The sequence below is a fragment of the Oncorhynchus clarkii genome, chromosome 25 (genome assembly GCF_045791955.1).
Source record: "Oncorhynchus clarkii lewisi isolate Uvic-CL-2024 chromosome 25, UVic_Ocla_1.0, whole genome shotgun sequence".
In the NCBI taxonomy this organism is placed as follows: Eukaryota; Metazoa; Chordata; class Actinopteri; order Salmoniformes; family Salmonidae; genus Oncorhynchus; species Oncorhynchus clarkii.
The window spans coordinates 26,682,434-26,696,049 of NC_092171.1; the positions used below are offsets into that span (position 1 = coordinate 26,682,434).

At 43.5% G+C, this 13,616-nt stretch overlaps 1 protein-coding gene across 1 annotated transcript in view; it reads left to right on the forward strand.

Annotated features, from left to right (window-relative positions):
* LOC139383533 (protein Daple-like) overlaps window positions 1-4,383 on the forward strand; it is a 107,940-nt gene extending 103,557 nt beyond the window's left edge. The window contains 1 exon segment of the mRNA XM_071128103.1: window positions 2,253-4,383. Coding sequence (XP_070984204.1) covers window positions 2,253-3,230 — 978 coding nt within the window. The 3' untranslated portion in view covers window positions 3,231-4,383.
* Window positions 4,384-13,616: the final 9,233 nt, after the last annotated feature.

Below are 13,616 nucleotides of genomic sequence, written 5' to 3' on the forward strand. Positions count from 1 at the left end.
ATCAGTTGTGTTGGGACAAGGTAGGGGTGGGATACAGAAGATGGGCCTATTTGGTAAAAGACCAAGTCCATATTAATGCAAGAACAGCTCAATTAAGCAAAGAGAAATGACAGACCATCATTACTTTAAGACATGAAGGTCAGTCAATCTTGAAAATTTCAAGGACTTTGAAAGTTTTTGCAACTGCACTTTAAGAAACTATCAAGTGCTATGATGTAACTGGCTCTCATGAGGACTCTGCTGCAGAGGAGAAGTTCATTAGCGTTACCGGCCTCAGAAATTGCAGCCCAAATAAATGCTTCAGAGTTCAAGTAGCAGACACATCTCAACATCAACTGTTCAGAGGCCTTCATGGTTGGATTGCTGTAAAGAAACCACTACTAAAGGATACCAATAATAAGAAGAGACTTGTTTGGGCCAAGAAACACGAGCAATGGACATTTGACCAGTGGAAATCTTTTCTTTGGTCGAATGAGTCCAAATTTGAGATTTTTGGTTGCAACTGCCGTGTCTTTGTGAGAAGCAGAGTAGGTGAATGGATGATCTCCATGTGTGGTTGCCACCATGAAGCATGGACGAGGTGTGATGGTGCTGTCTGTGATTTATTTAGAATTCAAGGCACACTTAACCAGCATGGCTACCACAGCATTCCGCAGCGTTACGCTATCCCATCTGGGTTGGGCTTAGTAGGACTTTAATTTGTTTTTCAACAGGACAATGACCCAACACACCTCCAGGTTGTGTAAGGGCTATTTGATCAAGAAGGAGAGTGATGGAGTGCTGCATCAGATGACCTGGCCTCCACAATCACCCAACCTCAACCCAATTGAGATGGTTTGGGATGAGTTGGACAGCAGAGTGAAGGAAAAGCAGCCAACAAGTGCTCAGCATATGTGGAAACTCCTTCAAGACTGTTGGAAAAGGATTCCAGGTGAAGCTGGTTGAGTGCCAAGAGTGTGCAAAGATGTCATCGAGGCAAAGGGTGGCTACTTTGAAGAATCTCAAATATAAAATATATTCGTATTTGTTGAACACCTTTTTTGGTTACTACATGATTCCATAGGTGTTATTTCATGTCTTCACTATTATTCTACAATGTAGAATTTTTTTTAAATAAAGAAAAACCCTTGAATGAGTAGATGTGTCCAAACGTTTGACTGGTACTGTATTTGCACATCGTTACAACCCTGTATATAGACATAATATGACATTTATTTATTCTTTTGAAACTTTTGTGAGTAATGTTTACTGTTCATTTTTATTGTTTATTTCACTTTTGTTTATCTATTTCACTTGCTTTGGCAATGTAAACATTTCCCATGCCAATAAAGCCCCTTGAGAAAGAGATTAACGCCTTGCTCTCTTTCTATCTCTCTGAATGCATTGACCAATCTGATTGTTTTGTGCCCCTCTAACCACTTAAAACACTAAAACTAATTAAGACGCTTAACTAAATTTGATTGAGCCCTGTTGATGCCTAAACACCCATTGTTCCAAAAGTGCTGTTCCCAAAGTGCTGTATTGATTGATACCTGAGCAGTGGCGTTACCTCACAGTCCCTGTATTTTTATTTATTTATGTTTTACCCCTTTTTCTCCCCAATTAGTAGTAGTTACTGTCTTGTCTCATCGCTGCAACTCCCGTACGGACTCGGGAGAGGCGAAGGTCGAGAGGTCCTCCGAAACACAACCCAACCAAACCACACTGCTTCTTGACACAACGCACATCCAACCCGGAAGCCAGCCGCACCAATGTGTCGGAGGAAACACCTAGCGACCTGGTCAGCGTGCACTGCGCCCGGCCTGCCACAGGAGTCGCTAGTGTGCGATGAGACAAGGATATCCCTGCCGGCCAAACCCTCCCTAACCCCAGACGACACTGGGCCAATTGTGCATTAGAACACTGCGCCACCCGGGAGGCCCCTCAGTCCCTGTATTCTTAATGGTGCAGGTAGGTGAGACCAAATCAATACTTCACCTTGTTTATCAAAGGATTTCTTAAATTAGTTTTCTTATCGTCTCATTGGCTGTTATCCCTGCGAGCAGTAGACCGGGGAATCTTTAATGCTGTTTAACGGACACCATCTAAACAAACACTGATTGGATCAGTCTGACGTTGTCTGTACAGTAATCCAGGAATTTGAGCATGGAGAGTTATAGCTCTGGATGGACTCCCTCCCTGGGTGATGAGGGTTTATTTCCATGATGAACCTGTCTATGTACTGTTTCTGTCTCCCTTCTCCCTCCCCTCAGGTGCTGTCAGGCAGTCGGGAAGATCTGGTGGCGGACTACTTCAACCCATTAGAACAGAGAGAGAGATCCACCCTTTGTCGGCCCTCTCCTCTGAGAGATGGCGCCAAGACCCCCACCAGCTATGTTACGCCCACTGTGAAGAGAGACACAGACCTCCACCGGGCTGGTGAGGGGCAAGGCAGGACCTCCAAACCAGGCCAGTGTGTCAAGCCCAGTGTCCTGCTACAAGAGGGATCCACCTCCATGCCCCAGTCCCACTCACAGACCCTACCCAACCGGACCAGCAACGGGTTAGGGACAGGGGGGCGGCCTTTACCCCTGGGACCCTTTGCACCCTATGGAGGAGGTCTGGGCAGCAGCAGTTTGTCTCGGACCTTCAGCCTGGCCTCCGCTGACCTGCTGCGCTCCAATGGTCCAGGTAGCTACCGGCCAGACATGGAGGCAGGAGGCTCGCCCAGCCGAGGTGGTGGGGATGGGGTGGTCAGGAGGCCTGGGGCTGGAGCCACGGCCAGGGAGCGCCCCCAGTCTGCCAGGTTAGCAGGACCCTTGGACATCGACCCCCGCAGACTGTCTCTGGCTCCACCCAAAGAGGAACCTCTCAACCTGGCCCCTCCCCAGCACCACTCCTCCTCCCTGTCCCTGCAGCCCAAGTGCTACGGAGGAAGAACAACACCAGGCTCCACCCCCAGGAACAACAGCCCCAGCTCCGGACTGCAGCCACAAGGACAGCCCACCCGCCAGAAGAACCACTGTGGGGAGGTTGCCATGTTGAGGGCAGCGCCGGCTCTGAGGCTGGAGGAGCCACAGGAGGGGGATGCGAGGCTCCAGGCTGACTGCCCGCTGCTGAAGAAACCAGAGGTGGGGGGAGCAGGAGGGGGGCTGAGCTGCAGCACAGAGGAGCACCCCAGGAGCACCTCCGCCTCCCCAGACCCCAACAACGACCCTCAGACTGTATGGTATGAGTACGGCTGTGTCTAGGAGCCGTTATTGTAGTGGCAGGCCTCAGTACTGTACAAAAACTTTTCTTCCTGCTAAACCACAGGATGCCTGGTCTGGCACCGCTAGGCTGGTCCTCACTGTACTGGACCACGTCCTTTCTGTTTCTGACCATTTGAAACTTCCTAGCTGCTTTTAACGCTTCATAAAGGAAATTCTACCCCAAAGAGACCACCACACCACAGGGTGCTGTACCCAGCTGGCAACATATGGTTGATTTGATTTGCATGACCAACACGTGGGCATGGTACTTGGGACCGCCAGTGCCGCAGTTACATTAACATGTACAGGAAGGCTTTGAGGAAGGCAAAAGCACTAGAGAGAAAAAAATAAAAGAAAAATACATTTGTTGCTATTGGACAACACTGGTTGCTCTATGTGCACTGTATGCACAGCACAGTGGGTCTGGCCCTGTCCAATGAGTTCTATTCTGAATCTGAAAAACTAACATTTTGGGGAAGGAGAGAAAGACCACTCCCAGAGTAATTGCATGGTAAGGTCTGTCCTCCAGTGACACATTACTGGAAATGGGTCAGCTCCCACTTTGAACATGCTGTTTTCTGTTGCGTCTGTGGGTGACCCAAACTATGGGCCTTTGCGTATATCTCATCTCAAAGTGAAACTGGCTTGTGGGGAGCATGTAATTCATCCCATATCTGTTTTTGTGTACGCGAGGCAGGACGAAACAGGCAGATATACCATAGAGGGAGGGAACACCAGACTGACCAACTCATGAAGAGAGACAAAGCTGGGCTTTTTGTAGCAAGAGGGGACCATTTCTGGAGGAAAGGATTGAGTGAGTTTAAGATGAAGAAAGACAGAGATTTGGAGATGATTGACATTATGGTGATGATGGACAGAGAGAAATTAAGAAAGATGAATGAGAGTTTCAGAGACATTGGTCAGGTTGAAGAATTAAAAAATTATATGTAAAATGTTCTCCATGACTAACCACCATTAATGCCCCAGAAAACTGATCCCTATACAATAGAACACTGTCGGTGTGATGTCTTGTATGTGCAGAAAATACATCTTATTTTCCAAATACAATCCAAAGATTGACAAGACAAGGATGAATATGTAGATGTGTCTGAAGACGGGATACATTTTTATTACAGAAAGCTAATCGGTGACATTATCAACAAGAGGCTATTAAAGGCTTGTCTTTTTAGTTTTTAATTATTGATAGTGTTGGAATTATTACGTTTTGTATATATTTTTTTACACCGCTACCCAGCTCTAAAATGTCAGTAAGACTCAATGTATTCATTATGTTCCTCTCAAATGACAAAACTATGTCTGCTTGTTTGTGTTTTTATCTTCTCACCTAAATGAGTTTGTTGTGAAGTTGAGTGTGTGGTTCACTAAGGGTGGTGTCATTTTGAATTGTGCACAACCTCTCATTCTCTTAATGTATTGATGCGTTTTCTGTATTAGTAAAAAGCCAGTGGATAAAAATCTCATTAGACTCCTCTATTAGGTAGACGACTAGTCTGTCTATTAGAGGTGTATTATAGTACAGTTGAAATCAGAAGTGTACATACACTTAGGTTGGAGTCATTAAAACTCATTTTTCAACCACTCCACAAATTTCTTGCTAACAAACTATAGTTTTGGCAAGTCGGTTAGGACATCTACTTTGTGCATAACACAAGCAATTTTCCAACAATTGTTTACAGACAGATTATTTGATTTATAATTCACTGTATCACAATTCCAGTGGGACAGAGGTTTTTGAGTCAATTGGAGGTAGGCCTTGAAATACTTCCACATCTTCAAACTCAGTGCCTCTTTACTTGACATCATGGAAAAATCTAAAGAAATCAGCCAAGACCTCAGAGAGAAAAAAATTGTAGACCTCCACAAGTCTGGTTCATCCTTGGGAGCAATTTACAAATGCCTGAGGGTACCACGTTCATCTGTGCAAACAATAGTACGCAAGTATAAACACCATGGGACCACACAGCCATCATACCGCTCAGGAAGGAGACGTGTTCGGTCTCCTAGTGATTAACGTACTTTGGTGCGAAAAGTGCAACTCAATCCCAGAACAACAGCAAAGGACCATGTGAAGATGCTGGAGGAAATGGGTACAAAAGTATCTATATTCATAGTAAAATGAGTCCTATATCGACATAACCTGAAAGGCCGCTCAGCAAGGAAGAAGCCAATGCTCCAAAACCGCCATAAAGAAGCCAGACTACGGGTTACAACTGCACATGCGGACAAAGATTGTACTTTTTGGAGAAATGTCCTCTGGTCTGATGAAACAAAAATAGAACTGTTTGGCCGTAATGACCATAGTTATGTTTGTAGGAAAAAGGGTGTGGCTTGCAAGCCGAAGAACACCATCCCAGCCGTGAAGCACTGGGGTGGCAGCATCATGATGTGGGGGTGCTTTGCTGCAGGAGGGACTGGTGCACTTCACAAAGTAGATGGCATCATGAGATGGGGAAATTATGTGGATATATTGAAGCAACATCTCAAGACGTCAGTCAGGAAGTTAAAGCTTGGTCGCAAATTGGTCTTCCAAATGGACAATGACCCCAAGCATACTTCCAAAGTTGTGGCAAAATGGCTTAAGGACAACAAAGTCAAGGAATTGAAGTGGCCATCACAAAGCCTTGACCACAATCCCATAGAAAATGTGTGGGCAAAATAGAAAAAGCGTGTGCGAGCAAGGAGGCCTACAAACATGACTCAGTTACACCAGCTCTGTCAGGAGGAATGGGCCACGATTCACCCAACTTATTGTGGGAAGCTTGTGGAAGGCTACCCAATATGTTTGACCCAAAACAATTTAAAGGCAATGCTACCAAATGCTAATTGAGTGTATGTAAACTTCTGACCCACTGGGAATGTGATGAAAGAAATAAAGCTGAAATAAATCACTACTATTATTCTGATATTTAAAATAAAGTGGTGATCCTAACTGACCTAAGACAGGGAATTTTTACTTGTATTAAATGTCAGGAATTTTGAAAAACTGAGTTTAAATGTATTTGGCTAAGGTGTATGTAAAATTCCGACTTCAACTGTATATACTGTAAGATATGTAAACATTATGTAGTAGAGCATGAAAATATTTGGCACTCAAATCTTCCTTCAACTTGGTCTATTCAGATACCAAACAGATTGATCAAAGGTTGGCATGATTGGCATTCCCAAGAGGAATATCATCTGTTTGCTGTGGATCACACACAGGCCTAGGCAGGTAGCCTAGCAGTTAGGAGCGTTGAGCCAGTAACCAGAAGGTTGCTGGTTTGAATCCCCGAGCCGGCAAGGTGGACAAATCTACCGTTCTGCCCTTGAGCAAGGCAGTTAACCAACAACAACAACTGCTCCTCGGGCGCTGATGACATGGATGGCACCTCTCTGATTCAGAGTTAAATGTGGAAGACACATTTCGGGTGAATCCATTCAGTTGTGGAACTGACTAGGTATCCTCCTTTCTTGCCTCTCTTTTCTATGCACAATACGTGTTCCATCACCATGTGTTTTGTCCGACTGGTACGTCGGTTCTGTGTATACTGTACAGTAGGTTAGAGATTGGAGTTTGATAATCGTGACCAAACACTACTAAAAAATGACTAGTTATGACAGACCTACAAACGTGCAAAGATACTGAAATTTAAATATTGCAGATGTTTGTGATTTGTTTTCATAGTTTAATGAAGATGCAGACCTTTTTTGTCCAAAAACAATTTAAACCTTTTTCAATAAAGTTTTGTAAAATGTAGTTTCTCCTGGCTGTCTTTGTAGGCCAATTTATGTTACTGTGTGACAATAGTCAGGGTAATACGTGATGGCATTACCCACACCATGCAACTGCTAAAATCTTATTAGAGTGTCAGTCCCAGCATTTATCGCATGAATAGACACAGTAGGAGTGTAGTTTACTGGAAGGAGGAGGACAGGGAATTCACTCACACGATGAGTGACATAGATGCAGTTCAAGATGTCCTGCAGTGGCGCAACGAGAATTGTTATCATGAAAGTGTGCTTTTGATATATATATTTTACTCACCTCCCACACATTTCTCGGGAAACTGTTCTGTGGCGCTGAGGGAAACACATTGGGACCACCTGCCTCACGTTCCTCAGTGGCACTCTTGTGTGGTACAGCAGCGTTACTTTCGTGTTAGTAAAAAAATAGCGATTCTTTCTTCAGAGCACTGACGGAGTTGCTACTGAGAAACCTATGGACTCACCATCAGACAGCGCGCGCCCAGCCTGTTACAAGGGGAGCAGATAAGGTAAACATATTTTTATTTTATTTATCCTATCTTTATAATAATGCAAACACGTGCTTTATTTTGTAACACGTGCATTATTTAGTCAACTGTATATTCTAAACCTTGTCCATTGCCCCACAGACTCATTCTATGTATAAAAAAAATTGCCTCTCTTTCTATATATATATATATATATATATATATATAAGCCTTGGTAGCTCTAATTGGTTTTTAAGACTATTGTTTCAAATGACCATCTTTGCAAATAATTCCTAAATGCTGTGCTATTGCAATTATACAATAGGCTTTCCAGTGTTTGTCTGAGGGAAGTAGCCTAAATTGTGTATATTATAGAATACAATTTTAGCTTCTTCGAATGCAACATCATGTAGGCTATACTGAAAAAAGAAAAAAACAGAATGCTGTGTTGTGGACAGTATTTAGCCAGAGTATATATATTGTGGACAGATTTCAGCTTGGAGACCAATGCGATAACAGGTGCAAGGTTTGGAAAGGTTTGTCTATATTGTTAAGTGGGTAATATCAATTTTTCTAGCTTTTAAAATATTACACTGTCCAAGCTGTCATTGTCCAATACCTCTGCAAGTGAGTATGGTGGAATAATTATTCTATGGGCGTTTAGGACAAGAAGTAGGAAGTCAAACTAAGAGGACAAGTCAATGTGCCAATGCATTCTTTTTGTGGTCCCCCAGTGACTTGAAGTTTTTCTAAATGGGCCAAGTAATGCCCTCAGGGTGCCAGTCTTCGTCTCCGGTGCATTGGTCTATGAATGATTGGTCTATGACTGAATAGGTTGACTGGCATTGAGCTATGAACTGGTTCGGATTTAGTCATTCACACACACACACAAACACACTTGCCTCAAGCAAGTGGCTCTTTGGAAAGCTGATTAGATACTGCTGAAATTAAACCGACATGAATTTGATCTCTATACTCATGGCTGACTCACAGCACAGGAGTGCTTTTCAGTTAGACATTACCTCCAAGGTCTGATTGCTGCTAATTGTGCTGTAATGATTGTGGTCTGCAGTCTTCATTGTGCCGAAAAGCTCCCCCCTGCCAGAATCCCCCCCTCCCTTCGCATTAGTCCCCCCTTCAAGCAAGTCGCAGCAATGAAGAATTGAGTGTGTGCACGTTCACGCGAAGGGGAGGAGAATTCTGGAAGGGGGAGCTTTTCGGCACAACACCGGCACTGGTGGAGAAAGTTAGGATATGTACCTGGGTGGTTCTTGAAAGTCAGGACACTCCTTGTCTGGCAGGGAAACCTTTTTTGTAGCATTATTTGAGATTAAAATGTACATTTACCAACATGTTATCAGGAAAAATATTTGTTCTGTGAATTTTCTAAATACTTATTAAATTCCATGTCGGCTCTATGACTTGAAATGACATTGACCGGAGCAAAGGATCCCAATTTCAAACTCTCCAAATGGTTATTAACTGAAAAAGGATCTTATGTAGTTTCTTGCAATAGCCCTATCTGAATTCAAATAATATTTATTTCAAAACTGTGATTCCAAAATGTGGTCAACTAGTATCCTCAATGAATAATACATGAGCAGGGTCAGCTATACCATAAGCATGGACCCCTTCATGTCCTCATTACGTTTAAACTCAGCAAAAAAATAAACATTCCTTTTTCAGGACCCTGTCTTTCAAAGATAATTTGTAAAAATCCAAAGAACTTCAAAGATCTTCATTGTGAAGTGTTTAAACACTGTTTCCCATGCTTGTTCAATGAACCATAAACAATTAATGAACATGCACCTGTGGAACAGTCGTTAAGACACTAACAGCTTACAGACGGTAGGCAATTAAGGTCACAGTTATGAAAACTTAGGACACCAAAGAGGCCTTTCTACTGACTCTGAAAAACACCCAAAGAAAGATGCCCAGGGTCCCTGCTCATCTGCGTGAACGTGCCTTAGGCATGCTGCAAGGAGGCATGCGGACTGCAGATGTGGTCAGGGCAATACATTGCAATGTCCATACTGTGAGACGCCTAAGACAGCTCTACAGGGAGACAGGACAGACAGCTGATCATCCTCGCAGTGGCAGACCATGTGTAACACCACCTGCACAGGACCTGTACATCCGAACATCACACCTGCGGTACTGATACAGGATGGCAACAACAACTGCCCGAGTTACACCAGGAACACACAATCCTTCCATCAGTGCTCAGACTGTCCTCAATAGGCTGAGAGAGGCTGGACTGAGGGCTTGTAGGCCTGTTGTAGTAAGGCAGGTCCTCACCAGACATCACCGGCAACAACGTCGCCTATGGGCACAAACCCACCTTTGCTGGCTCTTCACTGACGAGTCGCGGTTTGTCTCACAAGTGGTGATGGACAGATTTGCATTTATCGTCGAGGGAATGAGCGTTACACCGAGGCCTGTACTCTGGAGCGGGATCGATTTGGAGGTGGAGGGTCCGTCATGGTCTGGGGCGGTGTGTCACAGCATCATCGGACTGAGCTTGTTGTCATTACAGGCAATCTCAATGCTGTGCATTACAGGGAAGACATCCTCCTCCCTCATGTGGTACCCTTCCTGCAGGCTCATTCTGACATGACCCTCCAGCATGACAATGCCACCAGCCATACTGCTCGTTCTGTGCGTGATTTCCTGCAAGACAGGAATGTCAATGTTCTGCCATGGCTAGAGAAGAGCCCGGATCTCAATCCCATTGAGCACGCCCGGGACCTGTTGGATCAGAGGGTGAGGGCTAGGGCCATTCCCCCCAGAAATGTCTGGAAACTTGCAGGTGCCTCGGTGGAAGAGTGGGGTAACATCTCACAGCAAGAACTGGCAAATCTGGTGCAGTCCATGAGGAGGAGATGCACTGCAGTACTTAATGCAGCTGGTGGCCACATCAGATACTGATTGTTACTTTTAATTTTGCTCCCCCCCTTTGTTCAGGGACACATTATTCAATTTCTGTTAGTCACATGTCTGTGGAACTTGTTCAGTTTATGTCTCAGTTGTTGAATCTAGTTATGTTCATACAAATATTTACACATGTTGAGTTTGCTGAAAATAAACGCAGTTGACAGTGAGAGGACGTTTATTTTTTTGCTGAGTTTAGTGCAAAAAGACAACACATGGTCTGTAAAGTTCTCTACTTTTGATAGACTTAAACAAATATTGGAATCTCCACTGCCACATTTAATTCGGTTTCAGAGTTATAAAGCAACTGAGGAAAAACAATCGCTACTTTGTATACCATTTGAATAAAGACATGTTTTATTTGTCAACACTGTAAGACATCAACTGTCAGATTTTTGTCTAACATCAACTCATTAAGAGTGCTGATAGTTCTGATAATGGTTATTAGGGATTTTCATGTGAATACTTTTCCATATTTTACAAATGTTTGTATTAAACTTGTATTTTTAGAGGCAAAAATATGTCTGTTTTGAGTATCTTATCAACTCTGTCAGTGGATTGTCAACTCCTTCACTGACCTTTTTTTTTAGGGGGGGGGGGGGGGTCAATATTCTGGAAAAATATTTGAAGTACTGTTCTGATGCTTAAAATATTGAAGTATTTCATGTGCTAGACCTAAGGTATAATGCTTGCTTTAAATGTTTTGTTTTCTAAATCTAGAAAAACATGTCCTGTAGCATTTTCATAGTGCTATAAAACAAAAATACATTTTGGAGATTTGTATTACATATTTAAATAATCTGTTAGAATTAAACAAACAAGGCCTTTAAACACTTGTTGGGCAATAATTGTAAAAATGAAATGCCTTTTCTGGTGTGTGACGGAGTTGAGAGAAATCCAGTTAGTTGCATTTTATGAAAAAAGTAAAGAATGAGGTTGTGGTGTTACATGGTGTGATAGCTGATACTTCAGTCTGTCAAAAATATATATTTCATATGTTAATTTTAAGGAAAATATTTGTGGGGAAAAATGTCAGATTGTCCAGTCTTTCAATAGTCTGACCTACACAGTTCTCTTTATGACCATAACATAAATTCATGCCACGTCCTGCAGAAAGGACAGGGGGGATTCTGTTATTGATCTAACATATTCATACTTGAAATCCTAATCCAATATCAATCAGTAGCTAATGTTCTTTATTGGACCATTAAACATTTTACATCAAAAAACAAACGTGTTTGTAATTTGATAATTGCAGTTAGTACCGCCCCTTTTCACTCTGCTTCAAAACATTTGATGCCTACTGAACACACCCCTTCCTACACTCATCAGTATCAGTTGTGATGGTTTATGGTTTTGTGTTGACTTATATCTCCATCTGCAGATGGGCCTATTCAGACATGTTATGAGAACAAAGGTAAGAGCAGAGTAAGTCTGATGGATATTTTCATTATGGAATATTATCACAAAGTAGGAAGGACCTGTGAGGGTAATGATGCATTTTAAAATTTCATCACTACATTCTTGATTCATCATAATGTTGATTTGAGATGAGAGCTAATTATTTATTTTTTACAAAAGAGCATATGGCTGTGTAGTCATGACTGGGACGATGTTATCTTGATCTCTTCTCTGTCCTGCAGGCCTGTTGTGGAGGGCTAGGCTATGTCTGAATTCTCCACTTGAAGTGTGCACTTGCATAGGATGGGTGTAAGAATTGTCAGGAGGCAGGTTCCTCCATTGCTAAATTAATGCAAGAAAGTGTGCAAGTGCACACTTCAGATGGTTGGCAAATCAGGACATAGCCCTAGTCAGAGAAAGTGGGGAAAACTGTTCCCTGATCTCCTCAGTCCTCCTGATGTCCCTCACAGGAGCACAGGAAAATCACTCTAATTGGAGGTCTGGAGTTGTGGGGGAACACAAAACACACACATCAAACTTTATTTGTCACATGCGTCGAATACAACAAGTGTAGACCTTACTGTGAAATGCTTACTTACAAGCCCTTAACCAACAGTTCAGTTCAAGAAGAGTTAAGAAAATATTTACCAAATAAACTAAAGTAAAAAGTAACACAATAACATAACAATAATGAGGCTATATACAGGGGGTACCGGTACCGAGTCAGTGTGCGGGGGTACAGGTTAGAGGTCATTTGTACATGTAGGTAGGGGTAAAGTGACAATGCATAGATAATAAAAAGCGAGTAGCAGCAGTGTACAAAACAAAGGGGGGTGGGGTGTCAATGTAATTGTTTGTTGGCCATTTTATTAGTTGTTCAACAGTCTTATGGCTTGGGGGTAGAAGCTGTTAAGGAGCCTTTGGGTCCTAGACTTGGCACTCCGGTACTGCTTGCCATGCGGTAGCACAGAAAACAGTCTATGACTTGGGTGACTGCAGTCTCTGACAATTTTATGGGCTTTCCTCTGACACCGCCTATTATATAGGTCCTGGATGGCAGGAAGCTTGGCCCGAGTGATGTACTGGGCTGTACACACTACCCTCTCTAGCGCCTTAGTCAGATACAGAGCAGTTGCCATAGCAGGCAGCGATGCAACCGGTGCAGCTGTAGAACTTTTTGAAGATCTGGGGACCCATGCCAAATCTTTTCAGTCTCCTGAGGGGGAAAAGGTTTTGTCGTGCCTTCTTCACAACTGTCTTGGTGTGTTTGGACCATGATAGATAGTTGGTGATGTGGACACCAAGGAACTTGAAACTCTCAACCCGCTCCACTACAGCCCCGTTGATGTTAATGGGGGCCTGTTCGGCCTGCCTTTACCTGTAGTCCATGATCAGCTACTTAGTCTTGCTCACATTGAGGGAGAGGTTGTTGTCCTGGCACCACACTGCCAGTTCTCTGACCTCCCTATAGGCCGTCTCATCGTTGTCGGTGTTCAGGCCTACCACTGTTGTGTCATCAGCAAACTTAATGGTGATGGTGTTGGGGTAGTGTTTGGCCACGCAGTTGTGGGTGAACAGGGAGTACAGGAGGGGACTAAGTACACACCCGAGGGGCCCTAGTGTTGAGGATCAGCGTGGCATATGTGTTGTTGCCTACCCTTACCACCTGGGGGCGGCCCGTCAGGAAGTCCAGGATTCAGTTGCAGAGGGAGGTGTTTAGTCCCAGGGTCCTTAGCTTAGTGATGAGCCTCATGGGCACTATGGTGTTGAACACTGAGCTGTGGTCAATGAATAGCATTCTCACATAGGTGTTCCTTTTGTC